Source organism: Phyllostomus discolor, chromosome 7 (assembly GCF_004126475.2).
Source record: "Phyllostomus discolor isolate MPI-MPIP mPhyDis1 chromosome 7, mPhyDis1.pri.v3, whole genome shotgun sequence".
Taxonomy (NCBI): Eukaryota; Metazoa; Chordata; class Mammalia; order Chiroptera; family Phyllostomidae; genus Phyllostomus; species Phyllostomus discolor.
In genome coordinates this window covers 101,149,230-101,173,581 of record NC_040909.2, presented here as the reverse complement: position 1 = coordinate 101,173,581, position 24,352 = coordinate 101,149,230, and the positions used below count along the sequence as shown (strand labels likewise).

Genomic DNA, 24,352 nt, shown 5'->3' with positions numbered 1-24,352 from the left:
GGGCATATCAGGAAAATCCATGACAGTTTTTCACAATATGTATGTGAGGGTCATACCCTGCCCACCCTCCACCCTATCAGCCAAGGGTAGGAAACAGAACAGTCATGCATGCTTTTTAAAGCTCTACAGATTATTCTGCTATGCACCACCCCCAAACTGTCTATCTCCTCCCCTCTCTGCCCACTGCACATAGGTGTATTAGTTGACTTTCCTTACGAAGCAGAGTAAAGTAAATGCAATTAATGTTTGATAATTAAGAATCTTCTGATGTTCATGAACCATGCCTGGAAACATTTCTCTTGACACAGTACCAAAGGTGATGCCATAAAACACATGAAGATAAGTATACTGATTTCCAAGTAAAGATGATTTGTTCAAAGTTAAAATAAACTTCTTTTCTATACCATATTTTATGATTATAAAATTAATATATATTTCTTCTAGAAAAATGCAGAAAATATAGGAAAATAAATATAATTCCTAATCCTGCAATAAATCTGCTGCTAACAACTTAGTATATGACCTTACAGTCTGTTTTTTGATACATATATATATTTAACAAATTCTCTTTCATTTTAGCTTGTCTTATTTTAATTTCATTTTTTTTTCATAAATGTAAAACCAAAAAACACACCACACACACACAATTAATTGAGGGCTTGGTTTGATATGTCCCAGTAAAAAGAACTATAGGGAGCCATTTTCTGTTTTGTAACCCAGTCCTTACCAAATAGAATGACAATCCACACACTTGGTTTACTTAGTATGAGTGGCAGCAACTTATAAAACAGAGCTCGTTGTTCTCTGATCTTGTGTCCATTACCCGGCTTCCATTCCTGAATCACCTCTACACCCAATAAACTCAAATAAGGTCATTTGCTAAAACTTAGATGGAGTCAGATTTACTCAGGCATAGTCTCCTAATCATTCCTCAGGTTTATCTGAAACATTAACATAAGGAAATGGGATTATGCTAAAAGACTTGGATTTTTCATTCCTTATCTTTAAGTGTTTTAAAAATATGTACTGATTTACACATATCACATCCAAAAATATACTAATAAATTATGTAATTATTAATAAAAAATGATCTGGAAAGATATCAACAAATGCAAGCAGTTGGGAAAACTTAGCATAAAAGAATAGCCTTTAATGTAAAGTTATAAATACTAAGATGTATGATGATAAAACATTTCTCCAATTTCATACATTATAATTTGGAAAGTACTATTATTCAGTTCAAATAAATACATGACACAAGATATGGAAAAAATTATGCTTCCAGAGCTTACGGTTCTAGTTTATATTTCCAGTTTCATTACTTGATTTTGGATATAACGGTATTATGAATCATATTTAAGTGGCAATATTAATACTTTCAGTAGTACAATTAATATTTTATCAAGATATTGTCTCTTTCCCATGTGAGAACAGGACCCCTGAAAATGTTACTACATCCTTTCTACATTCTGAAATATAGCAGAAGACATTATATGGATGATGAGAGAACATATAAATTTAATTTTAAAAACTGCTAGATGAGCACATTTTGTTAGTAAAGGCAGTCTTCACATTGATAAAGGCCACCTGTATTCATGTGATTAAAAAGGCCATATAAAATATTCTATAGTTTTATAGTATATCCATATACAATAGAATACTGTAAAAGTATTAAAAATTGTCTTTAGCCTTGTCTGGTGTGGTTCAGTTGGTTGGGCATCAAAACACAAACCAAAAGGTTGCCAGTTCAATTCTCAGTCAGGGCACATGCCTGGGCTGCAAGTTCTGTCCCTGGACAGGGCGTGTGTGGAAAGCAGCCAAGTGATGTTTCTCTCTTATATCGATGTTGCCCTCCCTCTCTTTCTCCCTCACTTCCCCTCTAAAATCAAATCAAAACAAAACAAAAAAAACACATTGTGTTTAAAGAAAAACAGAGTAAAATGCTCACAATATTAAAAAGTAGACTCTAATGCTATATAGACGATTAAAGTTTTATATAATACACAGACATACATACATACATAGAAAACAAAAAAAAAATGCTAAAAAATATACTAAAGTGTTATCAGTGATTTTTAGGGATTATTTTTCATTGTGGAATACAGGCAATGTTGTTTTTTTTTCTTTTTCCAGTTCTTTGTATTCTCCAAATATATTACAACATATAAAAGTTATTTGTATAATTTAAGATGCTCAATTTTCAAAACTTTTTAAAAAGAAACAAAATGTAAAGATAGCTGAAATCTTACTTCATAGAACAAAGAGGCCAACTATGTAGGTTGTTCCTGTTACGCCTATGTCCTAGAGTATAATGAGCATTATCAATGTGTGTGCTTTTAAAACACTCTATTACATATATAAAACGTCTTATTTACTTTAAGATATAATATAATTTGCTTTTTCCTAAGAGTAACTATGTTATTTAATGTTATTTAAATAAATATTGTTAATATTATTTGAATAAATAGATAACATTAGTTTCTGTTATGTATGATATTTTTGTTTTTTAAAATAACAGTACAATTTACATATGACTGTGGAAAAGTGACCATACACCAAATTTTGTTTACAATGATTATCTTTGTCCATGTAATTATTATGGATAGTAATTACAGAGCCTTTTTATGTTTTTTCCCTTCATGTTTCAGTTTATAATACGCACATATTCTGCCCTGGTTGGTGTGGCTCAGTTGGTTGGAGCTTCATGCCACAAACAAAGGTCACAGGTTTGATTACCAGTCAGAGCACATGCCTACGTTTCAGTTTGGGTCCCCAGTAAGGGCACCAATGAGAGGCAACTGGTCGATTTTTCTTTCACATCAGTGTTTCTCTCCATCTCTCCCTCCCTGACTTCCCCTCCTTCTAAAATCAATGAGCATGTTGGTGGATGAGAATAATAATAATAATAATAATAGGCACACATTCTTTTTGAAATCCAAAAAAATAATTAAAAACAAATAAAATTTAAACAGAAGTTGTATAAATCAGGTATTTTTAAAAGAAATGTATTTTATCATATTTTGTAACAAGTATGTGTGGTCTAAACTAGAAGTACATATTATATTTTAACATACATATTTTTATCTAGAATTTCTTGATGGAAAAGAAATTAAAAACATGGAAAGACAATTTCTAATAAATTGGAAAGCATCCAAAGATGCCAAGAAAATCAGCAAAAAGAAGAATAATAAAAAAGAGGATGCAAGTAACTCATTTACATGTAAGTAGGTTGTTACTCATTAGCTGACCACTTCTACTAGCAAAGGGAATATAACACCACCACTAACAAAATGCTAAGAAATAATGAAGTTTTGTTTAGATTTTGTTTAAAGTTTTTGATTTTTAAACTTACTTACAATTCCCATGAAATTTAACTTGTTTATATCTGACAATGGGAGACTCTATCAGCCAAACCTGTGTTTGCTACTAAATATGCCTGTGTAAGCTATGTAAACAGCCATAAGAGTGGGGGGAAATGGAAAATGGTGTGTTTTTGTATCTGGCAAAAGTATATGATGTTAGTTATGTAAGTGGCGAAATAACCATCAACTGTGTGAAGTAGGAAACCTAAGCTAATAGTGTATTTGTTCAGCAACAGTACAAAAATTACACTTTTCATCAAGGATAGAAAATTAGACTTCCGGCAAGATGGAGGAATAGGTGGACGCACCGTACCTCCTCGTACAACCAAGATTAGAAAACCAATAATTTACAACAATAATTTACTATCAGAATAACACCCAGATCCGGCAGAGGATTTATCTGAATGGAAGTTGGGCAGCCAAGAAGTTGAAGTAGACGTGTTCATCCGGACTGGTAGGAGAAGATGAGCCAGGCGGGCGTCGGCGGCACACGGAGGTCGGGGGAAGGTTTGGCGCGAAATCGGCGCAAAAGCCATCCAGGGGCGCAAGAAGGCAGCGGTGATCCCTGAGTACGCAAGCTGCGGCTGGCAGACCCAGAGGGGTAGCGATTGTGGACCAGGGCAGAACTCGTGACCCAGAAGCCCAGACAAGGGTCTGAGTCCAGGGGAACAGAACTACCGCCATTGTTTGCTCCCGCCCCGCTCCCGCCCCGCCCCCAAATATAACGTCACAATCTAGCGACTGGGGTGCCCAGCCCCGGTGAGCACCTAAGGCTCCGCCCCCCACCAAAACAAGAGCAACCAGACCGGGGAAAAAAAAAAAGTAGAGACAGGGGGAAAAAAAATATGTTTTCTACAGAGCAGATCAGTCCCCCAGGACTCATCCTTTTGAGCGACCAAGAATTAGCCAATCTATCAGATGCGCAGTTCAAAACACTGGTGATCAGAAAGCTCACGGAACTGGTGGATTTTGGACGAAATTTAGATGAAAGAATGCAGATTACCATAAAACAGATGCAGGAAGACACGCGGAGGAGAGCCAATAGTGAAAGGAAGGAATATGAGTCTCAAAACAATACAGTGGACCAGAAGGAAGATAGAATCAACCAAGCAGGAAAGCATGATGAAATAAGAATTCAAAAAATTGAGGAAAAGATTAAGAACATCCAAGACACCTTTAAACGGTCCAATATCCGAATTATAGGGGTACCAGAATTGGAAGGGGAAAAGCAACAGATTGAGCACGTATTTGAACAAATAATAAAGGAGAACTTCCCCATTCTGGCAAAGGGAACAGTCTTCCAAGAAATCCAAGAAGCTCAGAGAGCCCCAAAGAAGTTGGACCCAAGAAGAAACACACCAAGGCACATCATCATTACATTAGCCAAGGTAAAAACGAAGGAGAGAATCCTAGAAGCAGCAAGAGGTAAGGGGACAGTAACCTACAAAGGAGTTCCCATCAGACTGTCAGCTGATTTCTCCAAAGAGACCTTACAGGCAAGAAGGGGCTGGAAAGAAATATTCCAAGTCATGAAAGACAAGGACCTACATCCCAGATTGCTCTATCCAGCAAAGCTCTCATTTAGAATGGAAGGGCAGATAAAGTGCTTCTCAGATAAGGTCAAGTTCAAGGAGTTCATCATCACCAAGCCCTTATTTTATGAAATGCTAAAGGGACTTATCTAAGAAAAGAAGACAAAGAAAAGACATGTATAGTAAAAGGACAGCAAACTCACAAATATTAACAACCACACCTAAAGCAAAACCAAAAGAAACTAAGTAAACAATTAGAACAGGAACAGAACCACAGAAATGGAGGGCACATGGAGGGTTAGCAGCAGGGGGGTGGGAGGAGGAGAGAGGAGGAAAAGGTATAGAGAATAAGTAGCATAGAATGTAGGTTGAAAATAGATAGGGGGAGGGCAAGAATAGTACAGGAAATGTAGAAACTAAAGAACTCATAAGTATGACACATGGACATGAACTAAAGGGGGAAATGTGGGTGGGAGGGGGTACAGGGTGGAGGGGAGAGAAGGGGGGAAATGGGATAACTGTAATAGCATAATCAATAAAATATATTAAAAAATACTGAAAAAAAATTAAAATGTATCATGACCACATCTGTGGCCTTTACTCTGTGTTCTGTCCCCTTTCTTATCTACACACGCCAACACTTACATATTTTAATCTGCCTAAGGTTGTTTTACAAAGGATGTGCCAACCTCCCTTGCCTAAGTAATGCAACTAAATGTAGCAAAGTGTGATGGGTAACAATTATCTTTATCATACTGGGGAGCATCCTAGAATTCACTCTTCACAGATTCTATAGTCCTCTCATTGGAATGAGACTCTTCCTCCATTCCATGATAATGTTTGAATGCTAACAATAGTCTTATTGTTCCACAGCTGACAGGGGATGGGGGCATAAAAAGGAGTTAGGCCAGGGGAATTGGGAAAGGAATACTGGAACAATGTAGGCTTTCTGCATAAATAGCATAGCCTAGGAGCATATGCTAGAATAGCATCTCAGTCTAGGGCAAGGAGGTTGAGGTGAAGAGAAACAGAGGTGGAGAGGCATGGAGCTCTGATGATTTTGCTATATCATGTCCAGTGAATATGAACTGTGGGAAATCATTTCAAAAATGGGACTTTCTGGGCTGACGTTACTGTGTTGGTTACATGAATTTCTCAATATCTGAAACCTATAAAATAGACAGGAGTCGTTTCTCCTCCTCTGTTTATCTCCAGCTCATTGTGAAAGGTAGAACTAAATCCAGGGTAACGAGTCCAGTATTTTACATATTTTCAGGATTGCACCAAAGATGCCAAAGTATCTTATTAATATTAAAGTACTCATACAATTTAACACCAGCCCTCACCCCAGGATTGAGCCTATTCTAAAAGTAATGTAATTCTCTTCATCTTAATAGATTTTACATATTCTTCCTAATTCAGACACAATTACACTATTTAATTTTTAAGTCCTCCAATGACTTTCAAAATAATATAATGTACCTTAAAGCTTACAGTTTTTAAAAATTATACTATCACTTATATTTTTTAAATATTTTATTATTTTTACAGAGAGGGGAAAGGAGAAAGAAAGAAAGGGAGAGAAATATGAATGTGTGGTTGCCTCTCATGCACCCCCTACTGGGGACCTGGCCTACAACACAGACATGTGCCCTGACTGGAAATGAAACCAGTGACCCTTTGGTTCACAAGTCCACATTCAGTCAACTGAGCCACACCAACCAGGACTAAAAATTAAACTGTCATTTAATTTTCTCAATAAAATCCTACTAATCTCTTTATAATCTCATATGAGCCCCAACTAATTAACAAGAGCAATCCTTAAAGCAATACAGATATACTAACAACTATCTGAAAAGGAAATTAGGAAAACAATTCTACTTACAATAACACCAAAAAGAATAAAACACCTAGGAGTAAACTTAACTAAAGAGATGAAAGAATTGTATACTGAAAACTACAAAACACTGACGAAAGACATTAAGACAAAAACAAATAGAAAGATATCTTGTGTTCATAATAGGAAAATTTAACGTTAAAATGTCCACAACACCCAAAGTGGTCTATAGATTTAATGCAATCCCTATCAAAATCCCAATGGTGTTTTTCACAGAAATAGAAAAAACACTTTTAAAATTCATATGGAATAACAAAAGACCACAAAATAGCCAAGCCAACCTTGAAAAGAAAGAACAAAGCTGGAGGCATTATGCTTCCTGACTTCAAAATATGTTACAAAGCTACAAAAATCAAACCATATGGTACTGGCATAAGATATACATATAGATACATGGAACAAAATAGAGAGCTCAAAAATAAATATACACATATATTGTCACCTGGTCTTCAACAAGGGTGTCAAGAATGCACAATGGGGAAAAGATAGTCTCTTTAACAAATATTGTTGCAAAAACTGGATAATCACATGCAAAAGAATGAAACTGGATTTTATTTTACACCATACAAAAATATTAACTCATAATGGATTAAAGACTTAATCCATTGTAAAACTCCTACAAGAACACATAGAAGAAAAGCTTCATGACATTAGTCTTGGCAAAAATTTCATTGATATGACACCAGAAGTACAGACAACAAAAACAAAAATAAACAAGTGGGACAAACTAAAAAGCTTCTGTACAGCAAAGGAAACAACAGAGTGAAAAGGCAAAGTACAGAATGGGAGAAAAGATTTGCAAACTATTTATCTGATATGGGGTTAAATCTAAAATTAAAAAGAAACTGCTACAACTTAATAGCAAAAAACCTAATAACTTGAATAGACATAACTCCTAAGACACCCTACAGATAGCCAACGGGTATATAAAATATGTTCAATGTTAGTAATCAACAGGGAAATGCAAGCTGAAACCACAATGACTATCGCCTCACACCTGTTAAGATGGCTATTATCAAAAAAACAAAAGACAAATATTGGCAAGGATGTGGAAAATTGGAACCCTTGGACATGATTGGTGGGAATGTAAAATGGTGCAGTTACTGTGAAAAACAGTATGGCAGTGCCTTAAAATTTAAAAATAGAACTACCATACAATCCAGCAATCCAACTTCTGGGTATTTATCCAAAAGAACCGAATATCTCAAAGAGATATTAACTCCTTTGTTCAATGCAGCACTATTCACAGTAGCCAAGATGTGGAAACAATCTAAATGTCCATTGAAAGATGAATGGATAAAGAAAATGTGGTATATACACACAATAGAATACTATTCAGCCTTAAAAGGAAGAATATGCTACGATCCCTGCTCATTCAGACATCCCTATCCAAACAAATGATAGAGTCTTGAGCCTGTCTGGCCTAAAAACAGTAGCATCCCTGAATATATGTATATAACACACGATAACTCTATCCTTAGGTATGTGTCCAATAGCTTACACTATGGTCTTCATGCAAAGGCTCTGTTATTACTGCTTAAGAGAAATGGAAAGCATGAACTCAAGTCTAGAAGATATATGTTTTTAAAATCTACAATATACTTTTAGATCTTTAGATGAACCTTTTAAAGACACCTCGGTATAAACAAATACACTAAGTGAACAGGAATTCTTAGCAAGAGTAATTTTTGTATTTCCTGACCTTTTACATATTTTTGATAGCCTTGCAAATTTGGAGCTCTATATTAGGGATATATGCTAAGATTATAAGGATTATGACCTCAAACTTCAAGAACCTTACAATAAAATCTTGTCCTAAATATAACCACATAACTATATAACTGAAAATTGAAAACAAAATCACTTTAACAAAATCCAAAATATATGCATATCTTGTAGTATTTACTTTTGTTGTGATTCAATAGAAACATTAATTTATTCATTGAATAAACATTTATTGAACACCTTGGATATGTCCCAGACTATGGCTAGCCCCTGGGATTAAAAGTGATTAAGGCAGACCCCACTTAAACGGAGATCCCTGCTAAAAAGGGAGGACCAGTAACAATGTGGAATGTTAAGCGCCAAAATAAAGGCATGAACATATCCCAAAAACTACATGTGACCAATCTACACAAAAACTATATGTGACTAAAGGTTACACCCTCTGAAAAAATAAACTCAGAACAGCAAAATGCAAGGACAGTTAATTTTATATTAATGTTTACCCATTTACTTTCCTTTGTAGGTTTTTATATATGAAAGTCTATGATATTTTATCTTGGATGTTAATTTTTATTGGTTTTACTGTGAACCTATTTAACTTTATTTAATTCCATTTCAGAAAATATAATTTTAGATAGTCTAATGCTATGTTTACAATTCGATTATCAGTTTCAAAGCAGAATGCTCTTAATTCTTTGTGTGCTACAGGTAACTTTGAAACAATGCATCACATAGTTCCTGTTTATTACCCACAGGTGGGTAAGCCAAAATTAGTCTTTTTCTCCGATGCACAGAGATATCTTTCTAATGAAAATGCATCTCCAGAAAGCTCCCAAGATGATTACCCTAAAATTATTGAAGAGGCCGGGTAGGTTCTTTCAAGTATTTGTGCAGTTATCTTTTGGGGGAGGATGGGACACCCTGTCAACAATGCAGAGGAAGAGAGGCCATTCCTCTGTCTCTCCTAGTTCTCTGTTCTCAATTCTTCATAGCCAAGCACACTCTCCCCCTCCCCCCAAAAGTTCATTGTTGGTCTGCCCAAACAATCACTAAGTTTAAGTGGAAGAGTTGCTTCAAAAAGAGCTGGAAGTCACTAGACCAGACATTGGGATACAGCAGGTGACTCAGGACTGTCCTGGAGCAGCAGGAAAAGATGTGTGAATGAGCAGGGGTAATATTGAATAAGCCTGAGGCCCAGCTGATGATGGGTAGTCCACCAGGTGAGGAGATGACTACAGCAAGGGCAGGTGGCACACAGGAAGGGAAGCCTAGAGCACTACAGAGGCTGGCTACTTTCTCTGCTTCTCCAGACCAAAGATTCTTATCTGGTGCCCCTGAGAAAGACATTAGAAGTTCATTAGATCCTCAAAGGTGCTTATAATCCAAAAAAAATAGTTTAATAATCATTGCTCTAAACCTTGAGTATATACATAATTTAGTTCCATATGAATCAGCTATAAGTCTCCTGATGAGAAGAAAATTACTTCCAACATTTTAAAAGATGGTACTGTTTTGGTATAAAGAGAAACCATAACATAAAATAATTTCATTTATTCATAAAACTAATAAGTACCTGCTATATGTCAGCAATGCTGAATATAAAAACTGAAATGAGGTGTCCTAAGCTCAAAGATCTTTCAACAAGCTAATTGGAGAGTCATATGTGATATAATTACTGCACAGTGTGATAAATGCTAAGGGCATTAGGAAATGATCCTAATACATCCTATAAATAATCCATTCAACTTTTTTTTACTTATAATAAAAAATGATGCTCTATTGATCTTTCCAATAGTAGTCATTATGATATAATTAAAGGCAATAGCATATTTCATTGAGAAAGTAATCAGAGGCAGTGGACATACTTTGGAATAGATTTCCTTTTTCAAGAGCTATGTGCTGAAGGTCAGGTGGGTGTGTCATGAGAGCCTCTTTGCAGGGTCCAATCTAGGGATGATGACTTAGCATTCCTTAATGGAGCCTCCTGAAGAAGACCCATAAACAACAATGCTGCACTGTCTGACCTCTATTCCCTAAAGACTGGCTTGGGCTAACCTGGATGGAAGCTTGAGGCAGAGAGGTTCCTGCGAGTCTGGAAAATGCTTTATTTGGAGAGAGGAGAAAGGAGTCCTAGTTTTGGTCTTGCTTCCTCTCTACCCACACAGACAAAAGTTGGAAGCTGTGTGAAATTTTCCTTTACTGCTTATGTCCATTGTGATTACCGCCAAAACCTTGGCTAGTTTGTCCACAGCACCCCAACAGTTTCTTAAAGATTTACACAACTGGTGTCAATTCCACAACAGTGTTCTGTTTCTTGCCAAGCATTTTGAAAGGTCTTGCTAATATATCATTAAGACAGAAAAAAAATACAAATAGACACAGCCTCAGAAAACAATGTTGGTAAATTCTATACATCACTGCATACACTAAGATCAGTTGTGATCTTAGTAGACCACATATTCTATAGCCCCAAGCACAGCTCTAATCACTAGACTGCACTGATGAAAACAGCAAATAAACCACTCTATCCAAATTTTCCTAACTATAAATACAGAGCTGAATGCATTTTTAACTACTATGTACTCCTAAGAGAGGCTACCCCAACAGAAGCCAGCAGAATAAAGCGGTTCCTGTGAGAAAAGTATGAAGAAATGCCCTTCTTCTGGTACTGTCAGTGAGCTTGATTATGTTCAATCCTGAGTCTTCCAGTTCTATAATGTGAAAAAATATTATATAAATACTTTGTTTTAAATATTTATTTCCTCAGGAGACATTTTTACTGAGGACATGCCAAAATATTGTTTTATTCGTGCAAAAGATTTGTCTTAGTGAGTGGGAATATCAGTTCTACCTCCCTTTGATATAAAAGGTGACCAAATATATGATGGAATTTAATTAAGCTCTTAAGATTAACTGAAGATTAAGATTTTTGGATTAAGGTTTTGGATTAAGTTGAATGGATATAGATTTTTAGGGTGTGCCTATAGGTAACATTTTACTAATTTAGTAAAGCTAAGAGATAATGAGCATAAAGCTAGCATGTCAGCAAAATGTTAAAACAAAATACCCGGACCAAACATAAAGAACAGAGTTTCAGTTTCTAAAAAGCTGATTAAAGCAACTCCTTCCCTTAATTACCTTCAGGGGGAGAATCAGTGGACGAGTGGCCTAAGGTCTGCATTTACTATTCAAAGTGGGGAGCCTGCTCAGAGGTGGAAAGGAGCTTACAGGGCTTCTTCCAAAATGCTAAAAGTATGTGCCTCACACTCCTTCAAGATTCCACACATGGGGAGCTGGGCCTGTATCCTTGTGGAACCCAGTGAAGAAACATCTGTCCAATGACAGGGGAATGTTTTCCACCTCCTTTATAAATGCATGCAGTCTGTGCTCATGTATATTTACACAAGCCTGCTTTCCCTACAGGGAGGAAAAAGTCAGACTCACTGACGTTGTTTTTGACCCTCAAACTGAACTTGATACTATCAATGTACACTTTAATTAAAGATTAGTTCAGAACTATTTTTTTATTGAAAGGCTGATTCTGAACAAATGCCTTCATGGTTCAATTAAAACTAATATATGGTACTAAACAAAAAAATGTACACATTGCTTCTTTCTGTGTTTGTCACAGATGTTTCCTCTCTTTTCAAACGTGTTAGGAGTTGCTTGAGCTTTAGTAATTTAAAAATAGACATTAAATGCATTTATATATTATAAATAACATCCACTGAGAATACTGTGGAGCACTGTGCAGTGAAAAAAGCAAACTGATACTTAATTATTTAACTATCTTTCAAGCCTAAACAGTATCAATAGAGTCAAATCATCTTTTTTGTTAACGCAAAAATAACTTTCCAGCAGGGTTAGAATGCCCTTAGTTTCAGAAACCTTTAAGAAATGTGAATCTCTGGGACCCATAATTCACAGGAAATGTTCATTGAATGTTGTTTAACCATTTATAAAATACTTACTATCTTTAGTTAGAATATGGAAGCATTAGAATTCTTTGAGTTAAAAAGTGACTTTTTTATGTCTAAGTTTTATTCTGGAATGTGAAACTCTTTTTAATTAAATCACAGTTGACACACAATATTATATTACTTTCAGGTGTGTAACAAAGTGATCACAAAAAAGTCCACTATCCATCTGTCACCGTACAAAGTTATTCTAATATTACTAATATTCCCTGTGCTGTACTTTACATCCCTGTGACTTATAAGTTTGTACCTCTTAATACCCTTCACCTTTTTGCCCATACCCCCACCGCCCAACCCTCTGGCAACTATCCATTTTTCTGTATCTATGTTTAGTTTGTTCATGTTTTTACTTTTGAAAAGTGAACTTTAAAAACAGTAAAAATAACTTGCTTTCACCACTGTTAAGGGTACGTTTGAATAGTTGTAACAACAGGTCTCCTATGTGCTTCAAGAATTTTTAAAACTTAGCAAATATTTTTAGTCACTAATGCTGGGATGATCTTATGCAAATGCTTTTAATTTTGCTGTGTTAAACCCAACCTCAATCTAATTTATTTTATAGGCAAAATAAACATATACATATATCAGTAATGTAGGTATAATGTTAAGATTTTGATTTGCAGTTCCCAAAGAACCCTTTTGATATTAGGACACAGCACCTTTCAAAAAAAGAAAAAGCAATTGTGGTAAGCAACAAAGTTTTTAAAAACAATCTTAGGTAGCTTTTGTGACTTCTAGTCTCAACTCTGTCAATGGCTTACTCTATGAACAAGAGTTACGTTAAGATCTAATTTATGAGAATGGTATTTTCCATTCTAAAATGTCTACTTTGAAAGCTGAATCTTTATTACTCAAACAAATTTTTAAAAAACAGTAGAACCCTTTGAGATGAGAATACTATCAGCCCATTTTATAGATGAGGAAGTGAATTTGCCATGGAGAGGCCCAGTCAGAAGAACCCAAAGTGACATGATGGCTGTGAGGCAGAGCTGGGACTTGAATCCAAAAGCTAAGATCTCAACTACTCTGCTAGGGGGGTCTCAAAAACACCCTCAGGTAGGTTCAAGTAAGGAGGATGAGATTGTGGTGAATTGGAGAGCACATGTGTGACTAAAGGCAGCTGTGGGTGCTTGGCTCTAAAACAATGTAGCCAAGCAGATGTGCTGAATTTGAGAAATGAGGCCAGCTGGCAAGCAAAATATCTAGAATGTGAAATCATCTGATTTTAAAATATTGGATCAATTTTTTCTTTAAAATGCTATTAAAATAGATACAAAGAAAAAATGTGGTAATGCTAGTGGGGATATGGAACAACTAGAGGTCTCAGGGACTACTGGTGGGCATGCAAAAATAGTACAGCCACTTTGGAAAATAGTTTGACAAATTCCTATAAAGTTAAACATATATTTCCCACATCTAGCAGTCCTACTCCTAGGTATTTTCTGAGGTGAAATGGACCTATACCCACACAAGAAGCCAGACTTAAAGGCTACATACTATATGACTCTAGGGCATTCTGGCAAAGGCAAAACCATAGAGGCAGAAAACAGTACTTCCCAAGGACTAGAGGTTGACTACAAAGGATCAGCACAAGGGAATTTGAGGTGTGGGGTGGGGAAGAATATTACAAAACTTTATTGTAGTAGTGGTTACATGACTGTACATGCTTATCAAAACTTACTGAACTATATACTCCAAAGGGTGAATTTAACTACTTAAATTATATCTTAAATAATGAGGGAAATAATTGAAAGGTGAAAAAGTGCTAATTATATAAAACCTTTTGTGTTATAATATGTATACATATATACAACTAAGCAATATATTTTCTTCACTGCTGTTTGATTATTTTACATTATAAAGACAATGAGTTAAGATGGCAAATAATTTGACATATTTAGAAAAAGGGACAAATATAATTTTAAGACCTGTGAAATTTACAGCACGCTAAAGCTATGTACTTTCTGGGAACCTAGACAAGAAGGATATACTATGAAAATAGTATCTGGATTGTTAATAAGGATTCAAGTTAATAAGGATTCAAGTTAAAAGTATGCCCTTTATTGAGATAATAGATTTGAAAAGTGTTTTGCAGATTGCGAAGAACTCTACAAATATTAAATAGAATAGTATGGTAAAAAAAAAAAAAAAACACCAACAAGCAATGGGATCAGTCTGCTTGGCTTAAATCTTGTCTCTGCCACTTACTAGCCATTTGAACTTGGACAAATTACGTAATCTCTCTGAGCTTTATTTCCTCAATTGTAAAATGTCAAATCCTCAAAGGGTTTGCACTTAGCACATATAAAGAGTTAAATATGTTATGTTACTAATTTACATAATGTTGAAAATGTGAAGATTTTCACTTATTTTTAATTTAACTGCAAATACTGGTTTCTTGCAAGAGTTAGGACAAATCCAGAATCATCACAGGATTCAGAGAGCCCACTTGGATTGGCAGCAGATAGGACAAGGGGGTGGTGGGCAGTGGTTAGTGGTTGTACTTGTTAAATCACTCCTTTTTTTGGAACCTGACTTGGGCAACACAGCTGGCCATGGACCAGCCATTGTTAGCCTCCCTCCGTTGTACCCCCTCCACCACTCCACCTCATAGAATTGGATTAGGGTGAGGATGTGAGATGCCAAGGGTGCAAAATTGAGGGACTTCTAGGCACAGAGCTGAGGGGGCTGAGTGAAACGTCTTTGTTTCTGCTTCCTTTAAATTCTGAAAAGATTTACACAGTTTGGTGGCTAATCATTAGCTTTATACTGCTGCTATTGAGTCCTAGATTGTATGTTTATTACCTGTTTCAGATAACTGTTTTTGAAATAATTTAATGCTGGTTCCCCTCACCCCCACCTCTTCTATTAACAGGAATCTCTCTTTGAAGGAATCTGAAAGAATCTGAAAGGTTGTGACAAAAAATAATGTATATGAACCTGTCTCCATAACCCAAAAGAAAAAGAAAATTTGTAACAAATGAGTCAATTCAGCCTTAAGAAGTCTGAAACGTTTGATTTTTTCACCCTTATCGAACTAGGCAACATCATCTTTTATAGTCTGTATCTTTTATGGTATCTGTGTTCATTATATGAGAAAAACCTTTAAGTTCTTGTTTGATTTGCTTCTTCATTGAGTCTGAAACATTGCTTTCCAATTGCTTTATTCATTACGTATTATTTACTGGGAAAAATAAAGATGTGCTATTTCATTCATTAGAAAGTAAACTGTTTTCGAACCAATGGTTTTGTGTGCTTCTAAAGTGTAAATCTAATTGCGGTTATTGAATGGGAATTGACATAAAAGCCTGACGACTATTCTGATTCGCTAATATACTGAAGTGGGGAACGAAAATATACTCAAATGCCATCATTACTATGTAGTATTTGGTAGTTCCAATTTGAAAATCTGTTGTAAAGTATGAAAAAATGTCGCATATACAAGAGCAGTTTTATGAATATCATAAATTTGTTATTCCGTCTTGACCCCAAGTAAGATTTTTAAATGTCCTGCCTTTCGAATTGTAGGTACTGTTTCAAGGATATAGTAATTAGTTGCTAGGAAATCTTGCGCGTCCCCTCAGACTTCGCCTCTGGAGGCGAGGGGTCCCGGGCGCGTGCGGTCCTCGGAGGGCTGGGGCGCTGCGGGCCTCAAGGAGCCTGGACGGGTGGGGCCCCTCACAGCCCAGGGCCCAGCCACGCTTCCCGCGGGCCCCCCACTGGAAGACACCTCAGCTAGTTCCCCGCGGGGGGATGTGGCCAGGACGAATTTTCCGGCCGAATAACGACACAAGCTGAGCCGGGCAGGGGCATCGGATGGCGGGTCAAGGGTCCGCACGCCGGGAAGAAGCGACCGCAGACCCAGGGCCGCCTACTCAGGTTTGGGGAATTTCCTTGTTTCACTGACGGCTGGAGCGTTCGAGGGGAGGAGCGGTTCAGATTCTGCGCGGCTCACACAGCGGTCACGGAGTACCTAGGTGGAGGGACTGGTGCTTTAAGTACTTAGGACAACGAGAAACATTTACCTCGTGGAGAAACAAAAGCCTAACGCAGCGAAGCGGCACACTCCACACTGCCGCACAGAAAATTGAAGGTCACGCTCCACAAAACGACAGAGTTCCCGCCTCAACTCTGTGCTCGTCTTACAGACGCCGGGGCTCATCACCCTTTTGACTCTCAAGCCGCACTGAATTCCGACTGCCCCGACTCCCGCCGCGTCCCCTCCGGCCACCCAAGCCGCAGGCGCGGAACTTGGAGCTCCAGAGCGTCCCGCCGGGAGTGAGCGGTCGCGCGGGGGTGGGGCCGGCAGGAGGTCCCGCCCCCTCTGGCCCCGCCCCGCCCCGCCCCGCCGGGCGGTTTGATTAATGCTCACGGGCGGCTGAGGAGGTAGCTCAACCTTAACAAGGCCACCCCACCTCGCCGTCCCGGGCAGCATCCCAGGTGGGCGCGGACCGCGACAGTTCTTGGCCGAAAACCGAGTTTGGCCCGCACGCACGCCAGGCCTCGGGGACGCCCGCATAAAAGGCGCGCCCACCCGGGGCTGGAAGCGGCCGTCGACTTCGGTTGGACGAGAATGGAGTGACCGGCGCGGCCCTGGCCACGCACACCCAACTCGACGCTCCTCGCCTGCTTGCGCAACTGAGCAAAGCCCCACACGGTCGCCTGGGGAAAGGTGAGGGCCCGGGTCCGACCCCGGCCGCGCGGCTCAGTCCCGGACCCGGAGGCTAGCGGGTTCCTTAGTCCGAGGTGAGGCCAGGGGTCCTCCACTCCTGCCACAGAAATTACCGTGGGCTCCTGCCATTGTCCCCCGTGTCCCGTGCCTCGGTAGCAGATGGTACGAGGGGCGACGGGCGTGGGTACCACGCTCCGCAAAAATGGTCAGCACCATTTTTACTGCGGGACTGGCAGGATAACATTCCAGAAGCGCGAACAGGTTCCGAAACGGAGCTTCCATTCCCCGCAGGGGAGCGCTTTCGCTTAATTTGTCGGTGAAACGTAGAGCCCGCACGGCCCCCCTCCTCGGCTTTCTAAAGAGCCCAGGAACTCTCAGACCCCAAAGTCTCCCGAGACGCGGGGAGGCAAAGGCGTTCGAATCGAAGCAAATTCTAAGAACGTGCCGAGCACTTCGGGCGGCCGAGCGGGCGCACAGGAGTAGCGAAGGGGCTGCGCCTCCTCCGGTCGAGCTCGACCGGGTCCCTAGCCTCACTGCGCCTCCGGTCCTTAGCAGGGCGCACGGCCGAGACGTCGCCATGGACCGCTGCGGCCCCGCAGGCAGCCCCCTCATCGCCAGCGCCGAGCCCACCACCATTGCCGCCGCCACTCGAGAATCGAGCCCCGGGCGGACAGGGTCAGGGCCGACGGGAGCGGGAGGCGGTGGGCGCTCGGGGGGCGGACGGCCCGCTGCAGCGAACGCAGCGAGGGAGCGCAGCCGAGTTCAGACTCTGCGGCACGCCTTCCTGGAGCTGCAGCGCACGCTGCCGTCCGTTCCTCCGGACACCAAGCTGTCCAAGCTGGACGTGCTGCTGCTGGCTACCACCTACATCGCGCACCTTACCCGCAGCCTTCAGGACGACGCCGAGGCGCCGGCGGACCCTGGGCTGGGCGCCCTGCGCGGCGACGGCTACCTGCACCCGGTCAAGGTAGGTGGGCAGGGCGCACTGCGGAACTGGGGCGGGGAACAGGCACCTCGAATTGCCGAGTCTGCCAGCACCAAAGCATCTGCTCACGACACCCAGCTTTCACTCCTCCCTTGGGGTGAGGCGGGGAACAGACCGGCATAGGGAAGTTGGCCCGCGAGGTCCCCACTGCAAAAGGGCTCTCCTTAACCGTTCGCAGGTAGTGGGTTTCAGCCTGGGGTGGCTAGGTAGGGATGTTTCATGCTCCTTAGAGGATGCAGCCTACAAGAGGCCCTTGCCAGGTAAGAGATTTCTCGGGGGTGCCTGGTAAGGTGCTTGGTTGCACATCCTGGTAATTTTTAGTATCAGAGGTTTTTTTTCTTTCTTTCTTTTTTTCTTATTGATTTTAGAGAGAAGGGAAGGAATAGAGAGAGGGAGGGAGGAAAAACATCGATGTGAGACAAACATGGATTGGTTGCTTTTCATGTGGCTTCCAAACGGGGATGAAATTTAGGCGAGTGCCCTGACCAAGAACTGAACCCTCACCCTTCCAATTTCCGGCTTACTGGAGGGCTCTCCAACCAATTTAGCCACACCTGCCATGGCAAGCCTTTGGGCTTTTAAAGGTTTTCAATTTACACAATTACATTTCCATTATCGTCTTTACCAGCTGTTTGAAAAGTTTCACGAATTAAATATTCATGAAATATGGGGCAATGGAATTATCTGTCCTTAAGTAATCCTAGGCAACTAGTGTAGAATTTTTTTTGTAAAATTGGTAAGAACAAAATGAGATCACTTTGCATTCCCACGGAGTAAATTTCAGTACATTTTAACAAAGTTTAATTAGCATGGACTAGACAGCCACCGAGAGTGGTAGAAAAACTATAATGTGTTTATGTAATTTTTACAATAAATTCATATATATGTTGAGTGAGCTGATTAAATACTATATTCAAATTCTGTAAGGTACAAAATTAGCCAAGAGAATCCGTTTTTGTATAATTTTTTTTACATTACATACAGATACATTGGTTACTATTTAGACTCTGCATTGTCCTTTCTCCTAGACTTGTTTTGAAATTCTACTTTGATCTGGCTTTCTGTTCAGGAATATGTCATCTTCCCCATATTTCCTAAACCATATTTCAAAATTGGTTCCACCATTCTGAAGCATTTGGCCACACACACACGAAATTGTGAATTAGCCTTAAGTATATCAGTATTCAATAAATTATTGAATAATCATTATTGAAATGTGGTAAAAAGTACACTGTCCAGTATTAACTAAACTTAAAATTCTGTGAAGTTTAACAAAATTTACTTTACAAATATAATCAACATGATTATAGTCTTACCCTATTTTAAATATTAAATCTAAAATGTTATTTATGTATAATTAGTGAAGTTCCTATTCCATTCATGTGTTATATACAGGCTGGAGCAAAAGAGGGTTAAAGTTGTTCATATGGAAAATAGTACAATAATTAATAAACAATACAAGAATAAATTGTTTTGCATACTCACAACTGTCAACTAACTTTTTCTCCCCCTGTTTAACAATCTCAGCTGAAAAGTCATTATTAAATAAATGGTTTGTATTATAGTGTGCATTAGTTTGGTATTCAAATATCACTAATATTAGATTTTTTTCACTTGACATTTTTAATAGTAAGTAGACTACTACCAAAAGCATCTGTTAAATGCCTCTTTGTCAGAGATATAATTCAGATGAGAAATCAAATTGTTTTTCACCTTAGTTTCTCACACTGCTTTTTTGAATAATGTTAGAACTGTAATTTTTGGGTAACAATAAATGTAACACTTTTTTTTGCCCTTGATTCATGTACCAAGTGCTTTTGTAGTCCTATAACTCTTGAAGAAAAACTAAATCTCATTTGTCCTCTGGATTGATTATTTTGATTTTAAAAGGCAACCCCAGGGATAATGAAATGAAGTCAAGGATTACCTCCTTTTTTTTTTTTTCTTTCATTAGCATTTTATTTTTTAATTTTATTTTAATTTTTGTTCAAGTACAGTTTTCTGTCTTTTACTCCCATCCCAGCCCACCTACCCATCCCTCCCCACCTCCCTGCCATTTCCACCCCTCCCCCCAGTTTTTGTCCATGTGTCCTTTATACTTGTTCCTATACCTGTTAATGAAATTGATGATGGTTGAACAAGTGACTAGACTGTTTGAAAATCATTTACTGAGCGGCTATTATGTGCAAAGCACTGTGTTAGCAGAGTAAATACAGTTAAGGGTAAGACTTAGTCCCTGCCATAAATGAACACAGGATAGACAAAGATGAAAATACACAAAGGAGAATGGTGTATGTGCCATAAGAGAGCTATAACCATGTGCTGTGCAGGTTCATAGGAAAAAGATTTTATATACAAATTGAAACCATCTATAACACATTATTTTATAGGCACTACCAAAAATGCTTAAATATGAATCTATCTTTGATTAATCTAATGCAAATAAAAATATTCTGATAATTTGTACTTTCTGATTAACTAAAGGTACTGTAACACTTAGTATTCCAAGGACCTTAGAACTAAACTGATTATATGATACCACCCTCCAAAAAGGAAAGGTCTATTCTGAAAAAGCTAGTGATGTAATATACTTTTCCATTACTATACCTATTTGACAATAAATTATATTGTTTGAGAGGTTCTTCATTTTAAAGATGAATTTAGAAAAAGTCACAGAATACAAATATGGTAATAACTGAAAGATTAGAGCTGTGTCATGGCAATATATCCAGACATTTAATCTGGATGTTCTAATATTTGTAACTTCCCGGATATTGCTTTTAGCTAGATAAAATGTTTAGATAATTGAATTAGTCACTTCTCAGTGTAGTTCTTTGACAAGTATAGACACATAACACCTACCATGTATAACTTTTTAAAAAAATTTATCCTTTATTTATTTGTTTTTTAAATATTTTATTTATTTATTTTTTAGAGAGAGAAGGGAGGGAGAAAGAGAGAGAAACATCAATGTGCGGTTGCTGGGGGTCATGGCTTGCAACCCAGACATGTACCCGCAGGGAATCGAACCTGCGACACTTTGGTTCACAGTCCGCGCTCAATCCACTGAGCTACGCCAGCCAGGGCCCATGTATAACTTTAAAAAAAATCTTTAAACCCAAGGATCTTGTTTTAGGGTTTTGTTTTGGGTTTAGTTTGAAATTAAAACATTGTGGGTAGATATATTTTACTCCACTTAACTACATTCACTCTCTATTTCTTGCTCATATGCACACATATTATTTTATAGTTATAATCAAAGTTATATTTTTATAGTTAGCATTAATAAGTATTTTTTCATATTGTCCCTTAGACTTCAAAATTACAATTGTTATTAGCTACATAAGATTGCATTTGCACTGAGGTTATTTGGAATTATTATTACAGATTATCTTGTATCTATCATAGATACTAACTTTTGTATTCTTATTTAAATATTCTTTTTCAGAAATGGCCCATGCGATCAAGATTATACATTGGTGCTACTGGTCAGTTTCTGAAGCATTCTGTCTCTGGAGATAAAGCAAATCCTGGCAATATTCCAGCAGACTCACAACCTTAGGCTGTCCCCTGATGGGTGCTGAAAGTGGTGTCTATTGTTTTTAAATAGCATGAAATAATTCTATATTTATTACATCAGACATAACAAACATCATTTCTGAAAGTTTATATATGAATGCATAGTTAGGTTTTCAGATTTATCTGTCCAGTCTACATAAATGTGGAATGAAATGATCTTGTATAAAACACACAACTTATCTATTCAGTGTGAGAGATAGTCTCTACTATATACAACGGGAGAAACTACTGGGAAAAAAAAGACACACAAAAGCAAAAAATTGTATATCCGCAGAATGCACACACTTTCTGGTTCTTTGGTTCGCAGGTCAGTGCTCAATCAACTGAGCCACAGCCCCCAGGGCAGAAAACTCATAGAATGCACACACTTTCTGTAGTGTGTTTATTACAAATAAAAAAAGCTGATATCTATTGATAGTCTTCCTAGTTAGAAAAAATAAAAGCTGTGTTTGTAATACACCAATATTCCATTTTTGTAAAAACCAGTCTATACTTAAAGTTGGTTTAAGGAGCCATTTCAGTTGGAAGGTGTGAGATCATTTATTCAGTTTCAGCTGAATATGTGTGAAAAGGCTGCTGAGGTAATATGATGATGCAGTAACCTCTATAACTAGTTATTTTTTCCTCTTAGAAAGCTCGATTGGAGTATTAGAAATGGTTTGCCTCATAGGACTGGCTTACCCACCATCCTCAAGGGTTATGTCTAATTACATTTCCAAATTGTGGAAGGCATCTGGAACCCCTGCATCCCAGTGTGAACAGCTGCAGATGGGTGTCACTGGGCAGCATGGTTCGTCACCCGCCTCCCTGGTCACCCCATGTGCACCCACTCTCTTTCAGGTCCTGGACTAGCAGGTGTGGCTGCAGCCACCCTAAAGAGAGTGAGCCCCGGTGATTCTCAGTCACAGCTTTGGCCAGGCTCCTACCCTCATGAGTTGTTCACAGTCTACCTACTTGGCCGTTATGAAATGGGAGAAATCCTGTCTGTTTTGGGAATTCTGGCACTAATCTATACCTCAAGGGGGCCAGAGGACACCAAGGGACCATCCTGAGATACATCAGGTCAGATCTGATCCTAGAACCAGGGAAGGCCCTCTGCTCTGGGCCTCTCCCTCCACACTCTGTCAGGTGCCAAAGGATTGCACTAATGGCTTCAGTTTTCTACAGGTTCTTGGGGCTCAGAGCTGTGAAGCAGAGATGTTGTTCAAGGAACATACTGAATCTCAAAACAGTACAATAGAAATACCTAAAAAACAAAACAAAACTCAGTCTCTTTTGTCATGTCTTTGTTGACTTACATTTCTTTTTATTTCCTTTTCTTATTTTTTCCCTCAGTCTCTTATTGTTTTACTTTCCAACTGTAACATGCATTTATTTGTCAGTGACCTTATTTTAAAGTTGCTGAATTTGATTAAAGATTAGCAAATAGATAGGCATATTAATTGGCTTGGTTGCATTAATACTGTAGTGGAACCACCACTTTATTTTCTTCTCACCTCAGTTTTCTTCCAGCTTTTGGCAGTGAACTGGAATAAAAGGCCATCTGAAGGCAAAAACTATCATTCAGTTGATTCAGCTGAACATGAATGAGCATGTTTTGGTCCACATCTGATAGTCTGATATTTTTATTGTTTTAATGTGAATATTTGCTTGTAATGTGATAGAAGCATGTCTTTAAAAGAAAATAGATGTAATCAAAGCTTTGTATGTACTAGTATGTAGCAAAAATATTTGTATATTTAAATACTTGTGAATATATTTACTCATATGACATTGAAAGGGATTAAAAAGTAAAATGAGAAATGGATTCAGCCATTTACTATTATAAATTACTGGCATAAGAAGTACTAAGAATAATCTTCTGTCTTAAGGAATGAAATCACAACTTCTTTAAAGATACCTGAAAATGAACTGTAAACACTAAATTTGATAGCAGGAATTTCAGAAAAAATGGTCTTCTTGCTAATGATCTCTTTGGTGACAGTTTTTAAAGCACTTAATTGGGAAAAAATTGACTTTTGTTCAATTATCAGACTTTTCTAAGTCATCCTGTGAAATACTTTGTCTTTACTTTTTATTTCTTCTTGTCTAGTTATAAATGTTTTAATGCCAAAGAAGTATATTTCTGTGATAGGTTTTTATAACTTTTTAGTGAATTGCTAAATATGTTAACAGATTTTGGTAGGTTGGAAAATCTCAGAGGAGAAATTGCATGTTTTCACCCAAAAGTTCAAGGGAGCATGCTGTTTTAATTAATGGTGCATGGTCAGGTAAGGAATATCACTAAAATAAAATAAAGTGCTAATCTGAAAATTAATTTAGTCTGTTAAATTTGTATCTGTCTCTGTAGCTATGTACCTAAGGTACATTTTAAAATCTTTCTAGTAGATACCTACTTAGCATTAGCTTCTTCACCATGCCGTCCTTAATGGAGTGTGTACTAAGACTGGGAAGGGGGTATATTTGGATCAAAATATTATTCCATAATCTACAAGGGGAACCCCTCAGTTAAATTTCTGTCAGTTAGCTCTTTCAGTGATAAGACATTCACTTAAATTCCTCTATAATGATAATTTAGGGAGAGAAGGAAATGCCTTTTTAGAGGCATAAGCTCTAACAGACT

The 24,352-nt window shown here is 38.2% G+C and overlaps 2 protein-coding genes across 3 annotated transcripts in view; both read left to right on the top strand.

Annotated features, from left to right (window-relative positions):
* PPP1R42 (protein phosphatase 1 regulatory subunit 42) overlaps nt 1-15,736 on the top strand; it is a 42,140-nt gene extending 26,404 nt beyond the window's left edge. Inside the window, 3 exon segments of the mRNA XM_028534006.2 lie at nt 3,089-3,220; nt 9,225-9,384; nt 15,369-15,736. Coding sequence (XP_028389807.2) covers nt 3,089-3,220; nt 9,225-9,384; nt 15,369-15,402 — 326 coding nt within the window. The 3' untranslated portion in view covers nt 15,403-15,736.
* A 1,180-nt stretch (nt 15,737-16,916) lies between these two features.
* TCF24 (transcription factor 24) lies at nt 16,917-24,100 on the top strand. 2 transcript variants are annotated; one of them, XM_028534077.2, is made up of 3 exons: nt 16,917-17,165; nt 17,721-18,132; nt 21,599-24,100. In XM_028534077.2, the coding sequence occupies exons 2-3, from the start codon at nt 17,743-17,745 to the stop codon at nt 21,710-21,712; spliced, it is 504 nt and encodes a 167-aa protein (XP_028389878.1). In that variant the 5' UTR covers nt 16,917-17,165; nt 17,721-17,742; the 3' UTR covers nt 21,713-24,100. The 2 variants fall into 2 exon arrangements, with proteins under 2 accessions (XP_028389878.1, XP_035887080.1); XM_036031187.1 differs by having other exon boundaries at nt 17,718-18,132.
* Nucleotides 24,101-24,352: the final 252 nt, after the last annotated feature.